The following is a 21600-nucleotide window of genomic DNA, read 5'->3' as shown; positions in this document are numbered from 1 at the left end:
AATGTATTCAAACTTTTCTGGCCCATGGTGTTGAATGTTTATCCTTTTAAGCTTGGAATAGAGACCCTTAAACCCAGACTTGGACCAAACACCCTCTCCACTGAATAGCAGGCTAGTGATTGCTTTGCAATGCTTGCAGTTAGCCACTGATTCCTTCCAAACCACTCATTGTTGAATTTGCTATTTCAAACTTGTTGTGTAATGTTTATGTCAAATGGCCGATGAGCACCAATACATTTTATCTATAATTTCTCTTCATATGACAAGGATTTGCTAGCAGATTGTCACTGTGATTCATGAAGATGACTGCTTGTCTAGCTTGCTAGATAACCTTTTTAAAGTATGATGTTGACATGATCAGTCCAATCAAAGCTACGGTAGATATAACGTGATTTGACTAATTATCTTTGGCCAACGACATTGAGCCTTCTTGGATGGGCACTTCTAATGTAACTCTATGGCAGCTCCCATGGGGCTTGAATTTGAGGTCTCCCTGTAGATTTTGCAGTGATGTAGTGTCCCCATGAGTGACAGAACACTGAGCCAATCACAGCACAACTGGAGAACATTACCAACCCCTAAGCTTTGTATTTTCCGATGGCTGCTCCACCACCACAGAAAGTACTGAACTAGGCTGAAACACCTGCATTTTGAAGCTGCCTTACTCAAAGAAAGCAAAAAAGAGACCATGTTTGTATGCAAATTTATTAACTACATTTTTATATATTTTTTTACATTGTTTGCAAACTGATATGTGACATGTATTAATGCCAAAATAACATGCTAAACAGGCTCTGCCTCACCTGCTCTGAATTTAATTTAATTTATTTATTTCACCTTTATTTAACCAGGTAGGCAAGTTGAGAGCAAGTTCTCATTTACAACTGAGACCTGGCCAAGATAAAGCAAAACAGTTCGACACATACAACAACACAGAGTTACACATGGAGTAAAACAAACATACAGTCAATAATACAGTATAAACAAGTCTATATACGATGTGAGCAAATGAGGTGAGATAAGGGAGGTAAAGGCAAAAAAAGGCCATGGTGGCAAAGTAAATACAATATAGCAAGTAAAACACTGGAATGGTAGATTTGCGGTGGAAGAATGTGCAAAGTAGAAATAAAAATAATGGTGTACAAAGGAGCAAAATAAATAAATAAAATAAATACCGTAGGGAAAGAGGTCGTTGTTTGGGCTAAATTATAGGTGGGCTATGTACAGGTGCAGTAATCTGTGAGCTGCTCTGACAGTTGGTGCTTAAAGCTGGTGAGGGAGATAATTGTTTCCAATTTCAGAGATTTTTGTCGTTTTTGAATGATGGGTCACCACTGATATGTTACGTTTCCTAATGTGTGTATTAATTTGTGGATGTCCATCATACATTCCGATTGATATGTTACGAACTGCAGATTTGAATTTAGAATAGAAAATGAAAAATCTTAGTGCATCGATTTACATTGATTCATTCTCTAATCAAATCGAATCGCACCAAATTGTTTCAAATGAAAACGTATCATTCCTGTATCATATCGCAGACCAAATATCTAGATACGTATCAAATCGTCTTGAATGGGATAGATGCACACCCCTAATATTTTTATTTAGCTGACGAACACTTGTCGCAAATATTGAAAAATATTATCACCCTAGAACTTAATTATTTTTTTAAATAATCATTTATAAAGTGGATGTTGGGAATGCAACATTCAGTACAGAACAGAGGCATCCTGAACAGAGGTCATCTTTGTCTAACATGTTAGTATGCTAATTAATTTTCTCTTTGCAGACCGATGGCAACTTTGTGCTCTACGGTTGGGGTCGGGTTGTCTGGGCATCAAACACTGTGAACAAAGATGCTCAGAGGCTCATCCTCCAACAGGATGGCAACCTGGTCATCTACACCACACATGACCATCCCATTTGGGCAAGTAACACTGGTCGTTGCAACAATACACTAAAAGGTCATCTCACCCTCACTGACAAAGGTACCCTGGAGCTCTACAGAGACCGAGTGGTGATCTGGACATCGTAACATCGACCGGCCCAACAATGCACAAAGAGGTCACCTCACCCTCCCTGACGATGCTCTACAGTCCCATAAATGTGGCCTGGTGCTCTCGTGAGGACACTAGTAATGAGGCAGAGTAACATCTTCACTTGACCATACCTGTCTACATCTACCACTAAACTGTATTCAAAAGCCTTGAGGCTTTTTAACCCTTTGATTTGGTCAAATAAAAATGTATTGACTTTAAAAGAAGTAGTTTGTTGTAATTAAGTGCATTGTGTCAGATACTCTCTATATTCAAAAGAAACATCACTACTAACTTTTCACCATGAAGAGAATAGCTTTATTGGCTCATAAAAGAGAACATGAGATCTGACTGTTTTTCATGTACATTTGTATTATGAAAAAGACACACTATCATGCATCACAACAGAATAATTTATGGAGGGACACACACATATACATGGATTATAACATTGCAGTTATGTATGAGTCTGTATTGGCGGTTGTCCCATAGAGAATGATAGAGGCCGCTAGTGGCCTTGATGTTGCGTGGGCAGCACCATCGAAGGCTTCCACCATCTCAAAGTAGTCAACTGAGTGGGGATTCCTATGGGTTGTAGCCTCAATGACGCTGCCCATGCTGTCACAGATGCTGTAAAGGCACAGATATAAAGATGAGTACTCTATCTATCTATATGGTTTGTCCATGATTATGGGTGTGTGTGAGTGGGAGGGTGTGGGCCCATGTGTGATGTTACAGGAAGGCACACAGTCTCTCCAGTACAGAAGGGTTTCTGTTGCTGAGGAAGATCAGTTCTTTCTTCCCTTCCTCTGTCTGACCTTATGGAGAGAGAGAAATCTCTCAATCAGTTCAACATGTCATAATCTAAAACATCACAAACAGTGGTGAAAGTGAATATCTCTTACTGTGTGGGTGTTGTAGCCAGTGGTGAAAGTGAATATCTCTTACTGTGTGGGTGTTGTAGCCAGAGGTGAAAGTGAATATCTCTTACTGTGTGGGTGTTGTAGCCAGTGGTGAAAGTGAATATCTCTTACTGTGTGGGTGTTGTAGCCAGTGGTGAAAGTGAATATCTCTTACTGTGTGGGTGTTGTAGCCAGTGGTGAAAGTGAATATCTCTTACTGTGAGGGTGTTGTAGCCAGTGGTGAAAGTGAATATTTCTTACTGTGAGGGTGTTGTAGCCAGTGGTGAAAGTGAATATCTCTTACTGTGAGGGTGTTGTAGCCAGTGGTGAAAGTAAATATCTCTTACTGTGTGGGTGTTGTAGCCAGTGGCGGTCCAGGTAGTAGAGGTAACAGCTCTCAAACTCCTTCTCACTGTAGAGGGAGACTGGTACTGGGACAAACGGGTCCATGCTGTCAAAGCCCTCCTGTAGGAGGAACACAGAGGATGAGGATAGATGTTTTTACTAGGTGAACTTCTGTTTCTATTTGACTGATCATACAATAACATGAAACATGATGCATGTAAACACATCAGAAGGGTCTTGTCCAAAAACATCTAGATCATTCCCTTGTTAGCCCAGATCAATAGACACCAAGGGTTAGAGGTAGTTTTTGGACTGGACATACAACATTAACCAGGATGTAATCATGACCACTGACCTCTCCCAGCAGCTCCTGGGGCAGGTAGGCAGAGCTTGGAGCGTAGAGAGATCCTGTCTGAGACAGAGTGGCGATGACCGCCCCTCCACACTGAGGAGAGAGAGATAGGGGTGGTGGTGTAAATCACAATCATGTCATTTTCTAATGTCTTTTAGACACAGTAACCACCATGCAGTTCTCACCCAGTCATTGTTGATCATCTTCCTCAAGTTATGAACCAACGTCAACTCCTCTGGAGCCACCTGACAGACAGGGGAGAGGAGAGAGAGACACAGAAAAAGTAGAGAGAAGGGAAAAGTGGCAGGAAAAGAGGATGAAATGAGGGGAGAGAAAGAGACAGGTCAGTTAAGTAAGCAATCTTTACACAGAAATTACAAAGACAAAAATGGAAGCAATAGAAAACAACATTTTTTATAGATCCACAGTGAGGTGAATGAATGTATAGGTGTATAAGTACAGGGCTCTTGTCCTCCTTCTTGAGCGTGGTCCTTCCCCAGAGACCGTTGACTCCATCAACAGCCACAGCCAGCCTGAAGCCCCCTTCTGTCCCCCCAGCCTGTAGCCTCAGCTCCTTTAGAACTGCCCCCACCACATCACTGCTGCTCTTCACACGAGACACTCCCTGGGGTGAAAAAAACACAGCTTAACAATGATACGTGGTATGAGATTCTTAAGAGAAGTGCACTGAACCAATTATGTTTCAGAACTGGAGCCCAGACGCAAGGCGTCCACATGATTCCCAGCCAAAACAGGTCGGAACAGTTTGTGCATATATTATGACGACATTGTGATGTTTGTGTTCATTTTTTTCTGGAGGCAAGCCGAAGTCGGTAGCTGAAGTCTACTCCCCTTCGTTGGTGATTGGTAAACAGTAGGGATTCTGCAATAAAGTCTTTGTTGTCATTCAACAAGAGATTACTTGTTTTCATGCACATTTTTCATAGAAAAATACTGCCCAATACATGTTAGTTAGATATAAAATTGCATGACTAAGATCTCCTTGGCAAAAACGTCATAACAGATTAAGTTATTTTAGATTAATTCTGACTTCGGCATCTCAAAAATGGACAAACAGCACTATTAACACACTCATTTTTCAAGTGAAGGTCTTAAGGGAGCATGCGAGCACACTCGTTCGGCCAAACTGAAGGATGCTGACGCCTTAATAAAGGGCACGTTGACACTCGACTCACCATGTCCACCAGCTCCCCTAGTGGCCGTCCCTCCTCAGTGCTCTCTCTTTTAGTCCACACGTACCGCTGCCTCAACTTGATCTAAAACAACAAGGGGAGACAGTCACAAATACAGGATGCCTCAAGGAGTAAAAATATGCTTAACAACTGTGTGCAATAGTATTTAAAATGACATCCCTGTACCCCACACACACAATTATCAGTAAGGTTCCTAAGTCAAACAATGAATTTCAAGCACAGATTCAACCAAAGGCCAGGGAGCTTTTCCTGTGGTTCACAAAGGGCACCTATTGGTAGTTGGGTAACTATACAAATAAAACAGATATTGAATATCCCTTTGAGTATGGTGGAGCTATTATTGATGCACCATCCAAAGTGTAAAATTAAACCCACTTTGCCACAGCGATACAGGCGGCAATCCTAACGTAGTTTCCGAAGAGGCAGGAACCGCTCAGGGATTTCACCATGAGGCAAATCGTGATTTTAAAAAAGTTTGAGTTTAAAAGCTGTGATAGGAGATAACGGAGGATGGATCAACATTGTAATTATTTCACAATACTAACATAATTGATAGAGTGAAAAGAAGGAAGCCATCCTGTTTGCAATAAGGCACTAAAGTAATACTGAAAAAAATGTGGTATGAAATTAACTTTTTGTCCTGAATACAACGTGTTATGTTTGTGGTAAATCCAACACAACAAACACATCACTGAGTATCATATTTTCAAGAATGGTGGGGGCTGCATCATGTTATGGGTATGCTTGTCATCGGCAAGGCCTCTGGAGTTTTTAGGATAAAAAGAAACAGACACTGGGAAACAAACAAAGCCAAATATACACTGGAATTGCTTACCAAGATGACATTGAATGTTCCTGAGTGGCCTAGTTATAGTATCGACTTACAATCAGCTTGAAAATCTATGGCAATACTTGAAAATGGCTGTCTAGCAATGATCAACAACCAACTTCACAGAGCTTGACAATGTTTTTTAAAAGAATAATAGGCAAATATTGTACAATCCAGGTGTGCAAAGCTCTGAGACGTACCCAGAAAGACTCAGCTGTAATTACTGCCAAAGGTGATTGACATGTATTAACTCAAATCATAATATTATGATTTTATTTTTTTAATGTTTGACTGGCACTGTACTTGGAGCTCACTATCTATCTGAGGAGGAGGAGCTACCTTAGAAAGGAAGTGTTCATTGGTGGTTCTGAAGTTGCGTAGCCAGTTGGAGGCCTGTATTGGCTGGTCAAAGCGGGAGGCGTGGTAGGAGGAGGGCAACAGCTCCTTACAGTTCTTCACCCACAGGTGGGCTATAGAGAGGAGATTATTATCACAATCATTATTATCATCATCATCATCATTATTTTGTGTGTCTGTGTGTATGCCATGTCGGGGTGTGTGTGTGTGTTACTCACCATCTGGTATGTGTAGTACTAGCCATCCCTGTGTGGAGCAGTAGTGGACAGTATGACAGAGAGACATGGTCTTCCCACTGCCCTTCACCCCATCTACACAACCAGTCAAGGTCAACACCAACATAATTCAACACAATACAGGTAGACAACACTAGTCAGAGAGGTACGGGGATGACCGTGTGTACAGTCGTGGCCAAAGGTTTTGAGAATGACACAAATATTAATTTCCACAGTTTTCTGCCTCAGTTTGTATGATGGCAATTTGCATATACTCCAGAATGTTATGAAGAGTGATCAGATGAATTGCAATGTCCCTCTTTGCCATGTAAATGAAGTGAATCACAAAAATTTCAGCCCTGCCACAAAAGGACCAGCTGACATCATGTCAGTGATTCTCTAGTTAACACAGGTGTGAGTGTTGACGAGGACAAGGCTGGAGATCACTCTGTCATGCTGATTGAGTTCGAATAACAGACTGGAAGCTTCAAAATGAGGGTGGTGCTTGGAATCATTGTTCTTCTTCTGTCAACCATGCTTACCTGCAAGAAACCACGTGCCATCATCATTGCTTTGCACAAAATGGGCTTCACAGGCTGCCAGTAAGATTGCACCTAAATCAACCATTTATCGGATCATCAAGAACTTCAAGGAGGGCGATTCAATTGTTGTGAAGAAGGCTTCTGGGCACCCGAGACAGTCCAGCAAGTGCCAGGACCGTCTCCTAAAGTTGATTCAGCTGCGGGATCGGGGCACCACCAGTACAGAGCTTGCTCAGGAATGGCAGCAGGCAGGTGTGAGTGCATCTGCATGTACAGTGAGGCGAAGACTTTTGGAGGATGGCCTGGTGTCAAGAAGGGCAGCAAAGAAGCCACTTCTCTTCAGGAAAAACAATGGACAGACTGATATTCTGCAAAAGGTACAGGGATTGGACTGCTGAGGACTGGGGTAAAGTCATTTTCTCTGATGAATCCCCTTTCCGATTGTTTGGGGCATCCGGAAAAAAAGCTTGTCCGGAGAAGACAAGGTGAGCTCTACCATCAGTCCTGTGTCATGCCAAAAGTAAAGCATCCTGAGACTCCCTTGGCTTCTCAGCCAAGGGAGTGGGCTCACTCACAATTTTGCCTAAGAATACAGCCATGAATAAAGAATGGTACCAACACATCCTCCGAGAGCAACTTCTCCCAACCATCCAGGAACAGTTTGGTGACGAACAATGCCTCTTCCAGCATGATGGAGCTTGGCACAAGGCAAAAGTGATAACTAAGTGGCTCGAGGAACAAAACATTGATATTTTGGGTCCATTGCCAGGAAACTCCCCAGACCTTAATCCCATTGAGAATTTGTGGTCAATCCTCAAGAGGCAGGTGGACAAACAAAACCCCACAAATTCTGACAATTGATTATGCAAGAATGGGCTGCCATGAGTCAGGATGTGGCCCAGAAGTTAATTTGACAGCATTCCAGGGCGAATTGCAGAGGTCTTGAAAAAGAAGGGTCTACATTGCAAATATTGACTCTTTGCATCAACTTCATGTAATTGTCAATAAAAGCCTTTGACACTTATGAAATGCTTGTAATTATACTTCAGTATTCCGTAGTAACATCTGATAAAAATATCTAAAGACACTGAAGCAGCAAACTTTGTGGAAATTAATATCTGTGTCTTTCTTAACATTTTTGGCCACGACTGTATATTAAATGTGTAAAGGTACACTGAGGTGTGATCAGGTATATTAGGTAGGGTAGGATACAGAGTAGGTAGCGCAGGGTGGGCTTGCTGTAGTCAGCTCTCTTCAGGTGAGATATCAGCTCCAGAGCAGGCTGCCTCACCATCACACAGCCCTCGTTAAACGTCTTCACCTGGACACGGGTGCAGACAGTCAGTCATACTGTAACACACACACACACACACACACACACACACACACACACACACACACACACACACACACACACACACTACCTGTTGTTGGTATCGTGGAGGCAGGCCATGGGGGAAGACAGTGTGGAAGTGGGAGGGGGGCACAGTGTAGTACTGCCCCTGGTGCTGTTCTGACTGACAGGCCTGGGGACAGAGGGAGAGGAAACATCAGTACCCTCCACACTTATTACCACATGCTACAGAATAAAGTGTGGTTGATTATTCCACCTACTGGGTCGTTCTCCTGTGTTCTGAAGATGGAGAATGTCTCCGGTCTCGTCTCCATGCCAACCGCCTCCTGCTGCTGGCCACACCCACTGCCATGGAGCGGCCGCACCTGCGCTACCTGTCCGTGACATCATCACATTCCACATGTAAGAGGCAGGTGTAGAGCGTCTATCATAGTCCAAAACGTGTACGCCTAAGCACAGCAGTGTTCTAGAATTTAGGACTGTTAGAATGAACTGTACAGTGGTGAAGCACAAAACACATTTTTACTAGTACCAGAAAGACATCTCCAGAAAGACATTAGCTTTGGGGATGACCAGTGAGATATACCTGCTGGAGCGCGTGCTACGGGTGGGTGCTGCTATGGTGACCAGTGAGCTGAGATAAGGCGGTGTTTTACGTAGCAAAGACTTATTGATGACCTGGAGCCAGTGGGTCTGGCGACGAATATGAAGCAAGGGCCAGCCAACAAGAGCATACAGGTCACAGTGGTGGGTAGTATATGGGGCTTTGGTGACAAAACGGATGGCACTGTGATAGACTGCATCCAATTTGCTGAGTAAAAGTGTTGGAGGCTATTTTGTAAATTACATCGTCGAAGTCAAGGATCGGCAGGAGTCAGTTTTACGAGGGTATGTTTGGCAGTGTAAGTGAAGGACGCTTTGTTGCAAAATAGGAAGCTGATTCTAGATTTAATTTTGGATTGGAGATGCTTAATGTGAGTCTGGAAAGAGAGTTTACAGTCTAACCAGACACCTAGGTATTTGTAGTTGTCCACATATTCTAAGTCAGAACCGTCCAAAGTAGTGATGCTGGACGGGCAGGCAGGTACGGGCAGCGATCGGTTGAAGAGCATGCATTTAGTTTTACTTGCATTTAAGAGCAGATGGAAGCCACGGAAGGAGTTGTATGACATTGAAGCTCGTCTGGAGGTTAGTTAACACAGTGTCCAAAGAAGGGCAAGAAGTATACCAAATGGTGTCGTCTGCGTAGAGGTAGATCAGAGAATCACCAGCAGCAAGAGAGACATCATTGATGTATACAGAGAAAAGAGTCGGCCTGAGAATTGAACTCTGTGGTACCCCCATAGACTGCCAGATGTCCGGACAACAGGCCCTCCGATTTGACACACTGAACTCTGTCTGAGAAGTAGGTGAAACAGGCGTGGCAGTCATTTGAGAAACCAAGGCTGTTGAGTCTGCGGATAAGAATGTGTTGATTGACAGAGTCGAAAGCCTTGGCCAGGTCGATGAATACAGCTGCACAGTATTGTCTCTTATGGATGGCGGTTATGATATTGTTTAGGACCTTGAGCGTAGCTGAGGTGCACCCATGACCAGCTTGGAAACCAGATTGCATAGCGGAGAAGGTACAGTCGGATTCGAAATGGTCGGTGATCTAACTTGGCTTTCGAAGACCTTAGAAAGGCAGGGTAGGATAGATATAGGTCTGTAGCAGTTTGGGTCTAGTGTGTCTCCCCCTTTGAAGAGGGGGATGACCGCAGTAGCTTTTCAATCTTTGGGGATCTCAGACGATACGAAAGAGAGGTTGAACAGGCTAGTAATAGGGGTTGCAACAATTTCAACATCATTTTAGAGAGGGTCCAGATGGTCTAGCCTGGCTGATTTGTAGGGGTCCAGATTTTGCAGCTCTTTCAGAACATCAGCTATCTGAATTTTGGTGAATGAGAAATGGGGGAGGCTTGGGCAAGTTGCTGTTGGGGTGCAAGGCTGTTGACCCGGGTAGGGGTAGCCAGGTGGAAAGCACGGCCAACACTAGAACAATGCTCATTGAAATTCTCAATTATCATGGATTTATCGGTGGTGATAGTGTTTCCTAGCCTCAGTGCAGTGGGCAGCTGCACCGGCTTTATCACAGATGCAGTATTTTTCAGTGACAACACGTTTCTGGTAGCCTTCTTCCATTACACACAGGGACTCAGAGCATGCTAAACAGCACAGGCGGTCCGGTCCGGGTCTTCTGTAAACACGCGCTATAATGTGGGAATACTAACCCTATAAAAAGGTGCGTAACAATATACAGTGGGGGGAAAAAGTATTTAGTCAGCCACCAATTGTGCAAGTTCTCCCACTTAAAAAGATGAGAGGCCTGTAATTTTCATCATAGGTACACTTCAACTATGACAGACAAATTAGAAAGAAAAATCCAGAAAATCACATAAAAAATCCTACAATGAATTGATTTGCAAATTATGGTGGAAAATAAGTATTGAAGTAGTTGAAGTGTACCTATGATGAAAATTACAGGCCTCTCATCTTTTTAAGTAGGAGAACTTGCACAATTGGTGGCTGACTAAATACTTTTTGCCCCACTGTATGTATGCATGCATGCATGCATGCATGCATGCATGCATGTATATACACACACACACACACACACACACACACACACATATATACACACACACACACAGTACAAGTGTATATGTATATAGTACAAGTCAAAAGTTTAGACACGATTACACATTCAAGGCTCTTTATTTTCACAATTTTCTACATTGTAGAATGATAGTGAAGACATCACAACTATGAAATAACACATGGAATCATGTAGTTACTAAAAAAGGTGTTAAACAAATATATATTTTATATTTGAGATTCTTCAAAGTAGCCACCCTTTGCCTTGATGACAGCTTTGCACACTCTAAGCACTCTCAAACAACTTCACCTGGAATACTTTTCCAACAGTCTTGAAGGAGTTCCCACATATGATGAGCACTTGTTGGCTGATTTTCCTTCACTCGGTGGTCCAACTCATCCCAAACCATCTTTATTGGGTTGAGGCCAGGTGATTGTGTTTTGGCCAGGTCATCTGATGCAGCACTCTATCACTCTCCCTCTTGGTCAAATTGCCCTTACACAACCTGAAGGTGTGTTGGGTCATTGTCCTGTTAAAAAACAAATGATAGTCCCACTAAGCTCAAACCAGATGGGATGGCATATCGCTGCAGAATGCTGTGGTAGCCATGCTGGTTAAGTGTGCCCTGAATTTTCAATAAATCACCGACAGTGTCACCAGCAAAGCACCCCCACACCATCATACCTCCATGCTTCACGGTGGGAACCACACATGCGGAGATCACCCGTTCACCTACTCTGCATCTCACAAAGACATGGCGGATGCAACCAAACATCTCAAATTTGGACTCATCAGACCAAAAGGACAGAGTTCCACCAGTCTAATGTCCATTGCTCATGTTTCTTGGCCCAAGCAAGTCTCTTCTTCTTATTGGTGTCCTTTAGTAGTGGTTTCTTTGCAGCAATTCGACTTGGTATTTTACCAAATAGGGTTACCTTCAGTATACCACCCCTGCCATGTCACAACACAACTGATTGGCTTAAACGCATTAAGGAAAGAAATTCCACAAATAAACTTTTACCAAGGTACACCTCTCGATTGAAATGCATTCCAGGTGACTATGTCATGAAGCTGGTTGAAAGAATGGCAAGTGTGCAGAGCTTTGAGCTTTTCATTGTTTTGATGTCATCACTATTATTCTACAATTTAGAAAATAGTAAAAATAAAGAAAAACCCTGGAATGAGTAGGTGTGTCCAAACTTTTGACTGGTACTGTATTTTTTTTATTTTATTGTTTCTCGCTGATATGCACGTTAATGTTCAGACCGAGCGTTGGGGCTCTTAACTAAACATCCCCATACAGAAGACGCCTTCGTCCAATGACTTATGTGTAATGGAAATGAGAGTTGAGTCAGCACATAACAATTAGGTATTAGGGACTATAGTATTAGTGCAAGCCTCAAGCTCTCTTCATTCTATTAATCAATCAGACGCTTACCGACAGTTGTAGCTGCTTTGTGTGATGTATTGTTGTCTCTACCTTCTTGCCAATTTGTGCTGTCTGTGCCCAAAAATGTTTGTACCATGTTTTGTGCTGCTACCATGTTGATTTGTCATGTGTTGCTGCCTTGCTATGTTGTTTTCTTAGGTCTCTCTTTGTGTAGTGTTGTGTTGTCTCTCGTCGTGATGTGTTTTGTCATATATATAGTTTAATTCCAGCCCCCGTCACCGCAGGAGGCGTTTTTGCCTTTTGGTAGGCCATCATTTTAAATAAGAATTTGTTCTTAACTGACTTGCCTAGTTAAATATAATAAAGAAAACTTTTAACGTCATGGGATCTTGCACCATGGACTCACCGTTTGTCGTAATCTCAAGGATAGTCTGTGAAGGGCCATGGTCTGGAACATGAATAAGTACATAAACCCAGGTCAGTTTACACAGTTACACTGGTGCCATCTGTACTATTGCAGGGGCGACCTTCACTGTAAAATAATGACTATGTTATTAGGACTAGCAATGTAATCTAAGCTCAATAGCTAGCTAACCTTGCATTAGCTAGCTAGATATCTGCTAGCAAGACACTGCAACATGCATCCTTGTTTTACAGTAACGTTACACTGCAGCAAGACTACAACAACTGTAGGTACACAACAACAATTTACCAACCAATTAATTCATTAAATTCAAAATTAAGACCCAAACAGGCAAGGTCATGTAGTTTTAGACGGTTCAGGTCTATTTTGAGAACACTGAAGAGTTGCACAATTTCGGTCGAACTGTCACGGTGCTAAATCCGTGGCAGTCGCCATATTGGTTTGTAGACGAAGGATGTTACGTAGAGAGCTCAAATATGCGCATCGTTTGCGCAAATCCAGATGTCATCCACATTTTTTTAGAGCTAGGTGGTCTTATTTAGAACCAGTCTGATAAAATAAAATACATCTATATATATACAAAATAAATAGAGTCTACAGTTGGATAACCGAATGGTGGGTGATGAGAATAGTTGGCCTAAAATAGATTTAAGACAATGGACCTAGGATTTAGGCCTATAGGTTTGCAATGGTTATGACAGGAGGGGGGAAAAACCTCTATAAACATTCTCAGGATGATTCTATGCAAGATGGTCCCATAAATTTCAAAGTGGAGTATGCGGGAATGAAACCAAAAAATATATTGTTTTCTTTTGTAAACATAATAATAGCCTTAGGCCTAATATTTGACATTCAACCACAATAATGGTCGATAGAGATCATTTTTCAAATGAAATACAATTTCTAAACAATATATTTTTTTAAACAGTAGGCTTTGGCTGTATAGGCTTACAGTCTACTGGATCTCCCATTGCGCACATCAATCACCCTTCTCTCCCTCCCTTCTCTCCCGCCTCTTGGAGCTCCTGAAAGAGTGTGCTGTGTGTGGCTTTCAGCTTGGTTGAGACTGCTGTAACCTTCTACTTAGTGCTTCTACTGTGGGCGCTTTCCGCTCAGAAGCCCCCGTTTTGTGAATGGGCTTCAGTCCGCTCTGACTTCAACCGTGCCCGGGTAGCGCAAGGAACGAATTCAGATATGCAAACAGGTAACTGCTTGGGAAAGAAGGGCCAAGAGAAAGCCAGGCTTGATATGTCGTCGCCATTTTGTTAGTTTTTTTTATATCATTATGTATTTCTAAATTATTTAGGCTATTTTGTGAACATAAGTTTTTAGCTACTTTTTAAAATCATGTAGATGCACATTGAACTGTTGAGGTATTTTATTATTTCGGCCAACTGCACATATAGCTTCTGAATACATTTTCTCATGAAAGTTGCCTTTGCTAAGAGATTGCTGGCGTATGTGCTCATCATTTATTACGAGTGAAGCTCGCAACGATGCAATCTAATAGAAAGCTGTCAACAATGTTTTGGCACAGAATGACGCAGCCTCGCGGGGGGCGTTCACCGTTCTCGAGCACAGTGCACGATCTGATCAGTCTGAAGGAAACAATGTAGCCTAACTTTCCCTTTTCCTGTCTGGCTGAGAAACAGTTACAAAATAAACTTAACAAAACTGGCCCGCGAGTGATAACCCACCTCCCCCATTTTTTATTACAAAATAAAACATAGGATTTTGTTTATGTAAAAAAAATGGCAAGGACTTCAGCTACACATTTGTTTAATTTAGGAAATACGTTCCCAAGTATACCACAAATTAAAAAAGGGACATGTCTTTTGTATGTGATCATGTCTCAATGTAATCAAGGTATGAAATGATTGTATTTTAAAAATAACAATCAATTATTGGAATTAGTTGTGGTGAATTTGCAGCATTATTATAATGATGTCCCGGCCCATAACCATCGACTCCGCGGCTGAATCTAGTTGCCTTCGCCTGCAGTACTGTAACTAGCTCTCCACCTAGCTGTCGAGACAAGTTACTACGGAGAATGCTGCTGTAGTGTCTTCAACCGAGCGCTATGAAAACCGCCGCGCAAATGTTGTTCTCTTCTGTATCCAGCCAGCCTATGTGTAGGGTTTCCTAGGAGGAGTAGGCCTAGCGACTTTAGTTATGTAACCAAACCAATATCTAAATACAGTGCATGATTGTTGACGGTTGTCGAGAGGATAGGACAGTATCACCAAGCTCTCTTATCTTGTCTAATGTAGACTAAACGCAGTTCTGGGACGCGCACGCTGGGTAAGTAGCACGAATATGTCTAATTTTGTAACATATCAAACCATCATGTTATGTTAGTTAGTAAGTATATGCTAGCGTGCTGTATCACAGCGTTGCAACAATATGGCATCTATCATATCATTTATTATGGGGGGTGTGGGACCAGGGTTGAATTTTCCCAGCACAGACTGTGATAATATTTATTAAGCCAATGTTGCTGACACAAGTATTATACGGCAGACAGAGGACAGATGAGGGCGAGGAAAGGGGTATGGACTCATCACACAAAAAATACTCTATCACCATAGAGAATTGTGACAACTGACAGACATGTAATAGTTTAATGGTTCAAGCCGTTGTGCAATTATATGTTTTATTGGCAGATGTTCTATGAAATAGGCTATATGAATGACAACAACAACAATGGCACGTGTCATGTCATCACCTACGTTATGTGTGCACTGTGCGTAATGCCTACAAGCTACCATAGTTCACACGATGCATCGCCATTCGCAAAATAAACTAGTGCGTAATGTTGACATGACAGTGACACCGTGAACGCGGGTAGAGCACACAAGTGAGTCCGGTACTGGACATCCCTCCGCTCTAGATCAGCCAGCCAGTGTAGCGACCAGGGTACACAATGTACGACCCACCGACCAAGAGTCTGATACAGCCAGTAATAACCGTGAAGAGAAGGGCAGAGAGTGTGTGTGTGTCACAACATTAGCTCTTTGAGATACATTGGTAACGAACATGTTATGACTCCTGGGGGGACTGATAATCTATTATTGAGAATGTAATTCTATTGGATTCATCGTTTGTGTGTGTCTCCAAAAGGTTTGAACCAATAGTTTGATATCAGACATTTCTTACATTAATATATCACTTTGATTTATCTTGCCTTCCAGGTCTCCTACTTGGTCATTTTGTAAATATATATTATTTTCTGTAACTACTACATGTTCCCATCTCATTGATATCAAATTATTAGAGATGCACAAATTGTTTTTGCACCCATCATGTGTCATGTGCGTAATGGTCATGTGAGGTGAAATGTGCATATTTTGGGATGTGAACACTCAGTTTGTTTGTTTGACCTGACGAAGATCCGTTTCAGATGGAAACGTTGTCAATAAAGCTGTGAATTGGGAGCTTTAACAGTGTGAGGGCCTTCTTGTTCTTTACTAGTGTTCTTTATTAGCCCAGCACCTATGTTTTTAAGGATGTGTGTATGACCACAAACTTTTCTCTGTGTGTGTCTCATCAGCTTGTATGGAGTAGCGATACCACTTAGTATACTGCAATACTATCTCAACCGATCACTATCATGTACACTACATGACCAAAAGTATATGGACACCTGCTTGTCGAACATCTCATTCCAAAGTCATAGGCATTAACATGGAGCTGGTCCCCCCCGCCCCCCTTTGCTGCTATAACAGCCTCCACTCTTCTGGAAGGCTTTTCACTAGATGTTGGAACATTGATGAGGGGACTTGCTTCCATTCAGCCACAAGAGCATTAATGAGGTCGGGCACTGATGTTGGGCGATTAGGACTGTCTCGCAGTCTGCGTTCCAATTCATCCCAAAGGTGTTCGATGGGGTTGAGGTCAGGGCTCTTTGCAGGCCAGTCAAGTTCTTCCACACTGATGTTTGGCTGCTCGGCCAGGGAAACCCATTTAATGAAGCTCCTGACCAACAGTTATTGTGTTGACGTTGCTTTCAGAGGCAGTTTGGAACTCGGTAGTGAGCGTTGCAGCTGAGGACAGACGATTTTTATGTGCTACACACTTCAGCACTCGGGCTCCCATTCTGTCAGCTTGTGTGGCCTTGAAAATAAAAGAGAGCCGCACACTCTAGGACCTCCGATGCAAAAATGTAATTACCAATGTCAAAATGTTGGTAACCCTGATGAAGACAGCTTGGCTGTCGAAACGTTGGTAATTACATTTTTGCATCTGAGCTCCTAGAGTGTGCGGCTCTCTTTTATTTTCAAGTTTTCTACTCCGCTAGCCAGCACCTCACCTAAATAGGTGTGCATTTATTTTTCTTCTAGATCAGCTTGTGTGGCCTACCACTTTGTGGCTGAGCCGTTGTTGCCCCTAGATGTTTCCATTTTACAATAACAGCACTCACAGTTGACCAGGGCAGCTCTAGCAGGGCAGACATTTGATGAACTGACTTTGATGGAAAAGTGGCATCCTATGACGGTGCCACGTTGAAAGTCACTGAGCTCTTCAGTAAGGCCATTCTATTGGCAATGTTTGTCTGTGGAGATTGCATGGCTGTGTGCGCAATTGTATACACCTGTCAGCAACGGATCTGGCTGAAATAGTCGAATCCCCTCATTTGAAGGCGTGTCCACATACTTTTGTATATACAGTGCCTTGCGAAAGTATTCGGCCCCTTGAACTTTGCGACCTTTTGCCACATTTCAGGCTTCAAACATAAAGATATAAAACTGTACTTTTTTGTGAAGAATCAAAAACAAGTGGGACACAATCATGAAGTGGAACGACATTTATTGGATATTTCAAACTTTTTTAACAAATCAAAAACTGAAAAATTGGGCGTGCAAAATTATTCAGCCCCTTTACTTTCAGTGCAGCAAACTCTCTCCAGAAGTTCAGTGAGGATCTCTGAATGATCCAATGTTGACCTAAATGACTAATGATGATAAATACAATCCACCTGTGTGTAATCAAGTCTCCGTATAAATGCACCTGCACTGTGATAGTCTCAGAGGTCCGTTAAAAGCGCAGAGAGCATCATGAAGAACAAGGAACACACCAGGCAGGTCCGAGATACTGTTGTAAAGAAGTTTAAAGCCGGATTTGGATACAAAAATATTTCCCAAGCTTTAAACATCCCAAGGAGCACTGTGCAAGCGATAATATTGAAATGGAAGGAGTATCAGACCACTGCAAATCTACCAAGACCTGGCCGTCCCTCTAAACTTTCAGCTCATACAAGGAGAAGACTGATCAGAGATGCAGCCAAGAGGCCCATGATCACTCTGGATGAACTGCAGAGATCTAGAGCTGAGGTGGGAGACTCTGTCCATAGGACAACAATCAGTCGTATATTGCACAAATCTGGCCTTTATGGAAGAGTGGCAAGAAGAAAGCCATTTCTTAAAGATATCCATAAAAAGTGTCGTTTAAAGTTTGCCACAAGCCACCTGGGAGACACACCAAACATGTGGAAGAAGGTGCTCTGGTCAGATGAAACCAAAATTGAACTTTTTGGCAACAATGCAAAACGTTATGTTTGGCGTAAAAGCAACACCCTGAACACACCATCCCCACTGCCAAACATGGTGGTGGCAGCATCATGGTTTGGGCCTGCTTTTCTTCAGCAGGGACAGGGAAGATGGTTAAAATTGATGGGAAGATGGATGGAGCCAAATACAGGACCATTCTGGAAGAAAACCTGATGGAGTCTGCAAAAGACCTGAGACTGGGACGGAGATTTGTCTTCCAACAAGACAATGATCCAAAACATAAAGCAAAATCTACAATGGAATGGTTCAAAAATAAACATATCCAGGTGTTAGAATGGCCAAGTCAAAGTCCAGACCTGAATCCAATCGAGAATCTGTGGAAAGAACTGAAAACTGCTGTTCACAAATGCTCTCCATCCAACCTCACTGAGCTCGAGCTGTTTTGCAAGGAGGAATGGGAAAAAATGTCAGTCTCTCGATGTGCAAAACTGATAGAGACATACCCCAAGCGACTTACAGCTGTAATCGCAGCAAAAGGTGGCGCTACAAAGTATTAACTTAAGGGGGCTGAATAATTTTGCACGCCCAATTTTTCAGTTTTTAAATTGTTAAAAAAGTTTGAAATATCCAATAAATGTCGTTCCACTTCATGATTGTGTCCCCCTTGTTGTTGATTCTTCACAAAAAAATACAGTTTTATATCTTTATGTTTGAAGCCTGAAATGTGGCAAAAGGTCGCAAAGTTCAAGGGGGCTGAATACTTTCGCAAGGCACTGTATAGTGTATAATGGGATGCTCTGTCAGTAGTGTGTTGTCATAGAGATGCTAATGTACTAGTAGTTATGGCTGATAACAGTGACAGTCTGATGGAGATAGTTGGATATGAGAGGGCCATTACAATGATTTAACCCACTGCTTGTTGAGTGCTGAGGATCACAATGATAGTGTCAAGTCTATCCATCACTCTGACATCTGCAATAGCTGTAGACCCGCTGCTTAAAGGCAGACTGAACGAAATGACTTTGCCACAATCAGCACCGGAGATAATGAGAAGAGCAAGATGCAATACTTCACTCACTCAGTCACACAAAGTATCTGCGCATGTTCAGGGGTTCGCTTCACGCTGTTCACAGAGTGGTAGCCAGGGCATCGAAACAGAGAAGTTGAGCCAATGCTCAATTACAGTAGTTGTTGCGAAAATTGACCCACTATGCAGTTTACTTTCTGCATCTACGTCATATCGCTGAGTCTACTTTTAATGTTGAGGTATCGTCGACTGCTGGTTAGTTATCACGACAGACACTTCCTTGGAACAGACAGACAGGTTGTTTATAGGACTGAGGGTCATAACATTAATATTTAGTCATAGTGAATAATACGATGAGCTTTTTTCTGTCCAGTATGTATTGGCCACACCTCTTTCCTCAGTCTATCTACATATAGGCTACGTGTGGGCCCGCTTGTTGACTCTTGGCACTTGTATTTGTGTTATCTAAACACATAATGTTGTCTATTCTATAATGCCATATTCTGAAAATGAAAGGTATTTCAACCTGTCACTCAATCTAGCCAACTTGACATTGTATTGACAAACAGGGCTAAACTATATTGTACTGTAGTATACTGTACTATACTGTCCTCTATCTCACCATGTCTTCATGTCACTGTGACTTCCACAATATGTATCTCTCTCTCTCTCTCTCTCTCTCTCTCTCTCTCTCTCTCTCTCTCTCTCTCTCTCTCTCTCTCTCTCTCTCTCTCTCTCTCTCTCTGTGTTTGTCTGTCTATCTGGGTCAGGCCACAGTAGTGGTCACTGTAGAGGTGACCAGTAGTCAGAGATACTGAGCTCTGTATGATAACATGGTCTGACTGGAAGCCTCTTCAGAGGAGAAGGACAAGGCACTGTTGAGAGACAGATGAGTTGTTTCATAAGAGGCTCTCCATAGAGAGTAAAGAATGTACAACAGGGTGTGTTTTTATTAGGAAATGAAGAGTATCTCAATGAGAGAGAGAGAGAGAGAGAGAGAGAGAGCGAGAGAGGAATTAGACATAGGGGAATGAGACAGAGAGGATGAAAGGGAAAGAGTTATAGGAGATGGTGTTTGTTTTGCCGTGTATTGGTCAGCACAGACTACAGAGCAAGTGTGTATGTGGGAGACAGAGAGAGGGAGACCGAGAGAGGGAGACAGAGAGAGGGAGACAGAAAGACGGAGACAGAGAGAGGGAGACAGAGAGAGGGAGACAGAGAGAGGGAGACAGACAGAGAGACTGAGACAGAGAGAGGGAGACAGAGAGAGGGAGACTGAGAGACAGAGAAAGGGAGACAGAGAGACAGAGAGATGGAGACAGAGAGAGGGAGACAGAGAGAGAGAGGGAGACAGAGAGAGGGAGACAGAGAGTAAACTATGGCTGTTCAGGGGAACGTTATTGTTGGGTGTGTTACTTGCCATAGCATCACATTAAAAGTCCATTTACAATGGGGTCAATGAAAAGCTTACTTGACTTAGAGGAAACCAGGGGAGGGGGAGGAATTTACACTCGTTTCCAAAAATAAGTTTTGCCCGTTCCTTCGGATTTGTGTTACACCACTACTGAGAGGGGAGGAGGGGAAAGTTCTGGAGGATGTGAATGGAAGGCTTGAGGTTGAAGAGAAGAAAAAGACTGAAGAGAAGAGGGGGAGGAAATATGGTTTTCATTAACATGGATACGGTGCCTGGTGCTGGGTTGACCGTTTTACTGTGTGGTCTGTTCAGAAAGAGAGAGAGAGTTGCAAAGGGTTGCTGACAGACATGAAACAGAAGGTTGGAGAGAAAAGAGAGAAAGGTGGAGTACAGTAGGGAGGGAGGGAGGGAGGGAGGGAGGGAGGGAGGGAGGGAGGGAGGGAGGGAGGGAGGGAGGGAAAGGTAGCAGGATTGTAGTGTGGAGGGAAGTAGAAGTTGGTATAGAGCATGAGCCCTTAGATCTGTGATCCCTTCACAAAATAAAGAAAGACGGAGGAAGGAAGGAAGGAATGATACCTTTTTAAAGAATTTGAAAAAAGTTTTCCAGTAAGTGCAGGCATTCTTGGAAAGGGCTGCTCTGCTGAGTATGATTGGTCCCCTGGGGTTCTGTTCAGTGAGGTCATCAGTGAGGTCATCATCTGAATCATCTCCTGAATGACTTTACTGCCATCTGCTTCATACACACACACACACACACACACACACACACACACACACACACACACACACACACACACACACACCATACACACACACACACCGTACACATGCGGCTAGGGAAATTGTATTGCAGCATTTTCTTCAGGACTTTGGACGGAGAGAGCGGAGGAAAGAGAGGGAGCTGACTCCAGTTGTAGGGTTTAGTAGAGTGTCGGGTTGCCAGGCTGGGTGATGCTGTGGTCAGCTGCAGTGGAGAACAGGACATAGCCTACTTGTAAGCTGACATTTAGCTGGTGTCTTTTGTCGTCTGTTATAAGCATGATAGTAAGAGCCA

The 21600-nt window shown here is 42.8% G+C and overlaps 3 protein-coding genes across 4 annotated transcripts in view; 2 read left to right on the top strand and 1 right to left on the bottom strand.

The window, feature by feature from the left end:
* Positions 1 to 21600, top strand: part of LOC139421213 (uncharacterized) — a 1124809-nt gene that overhangs the window by 595962 nt on the left and 507247 nt on the right. The gene's annotated exons all lie outside the window — the stretch shown is intronic.
* On the bottom strand, positions 2392 to 13070 carry LOC139421067 (small ribosomal subunit protein mS29-like). Of its 2 annotated transcripts, XM_071171585.1 has the most exons (13): positions 12891 to 13070; positions 12581 to 12622; positions 8410 to 8523; positions 8220 to 8321; positions 8008 to 8116; positions 6257 to 6349; positions 6021 to 6151; positions 4835 to 4915; positions 4099 to 4263; positions 3824 to 3883; positions 3642 to 3731; positions 3289 to 3406; positions 2392 to 2857 (listed from the first exon to the last, which is right to left on the bottom strand). In XM_071171585.1, exons 2-13 carry the CDS (start codon positions 12617 to 12619, stop codon positions 2772 to 2774), a joined length of 1188 nt encoding a protein of 395 aa, XP_071027686.1. In that variant the 5' UTR covers positions 12620 to 12622; positions 12891 to 13070; the 3' UTR covers positions 2392 to 2771. The 2 variants fall into 2 exon arrangements, with proteins under 2 accessions (XP_071027686.1, XP_071027675.1); XM_071171574.1 differs by lacking the exon at positions 12891 to 13070 and having other exon boundaries at positions 12581 to 12873.
* Positions 13610 to 21600, top strand: part of LOC139419108 (histone-lysine N-methyltransferase ASH1L-like) — a 31161-nt gene continuing 23170 nt past the window's right edge. Inside the window, exon 1 of the mRNA XM_071169044.1 lies at positions 13610 to 13802. The gene's annotated coding sequence lies outside the window, so the exon portion shown is untranslated. The remainder of the gene's footprint in view (positions 13803 to 21600) is intronic.

This window comes from Oncorhynchus clarkii, chromosome 2 (genome assembly GCF_045791955.1).
Source record: "Oncorhynchus clarkii lewisi isolate Uvic-CL-2024 chromosome 2, UVic_Ocla_1.0, whole genome shotgun sequence".
NCBI classification, from domain to species: domain Eukaryota; kingdom Metazoa; phylum Chordata; class Actinopteri; order Salmoniformes; family Salmonidae; genus Oncorhynchus; species Oncorhynchus clarkii.
The sequence above is the reverse complement of the archived record's forward strand: the minus strand, read 5'-3'. Positions and strand labels throughout refer to the sequence as shown.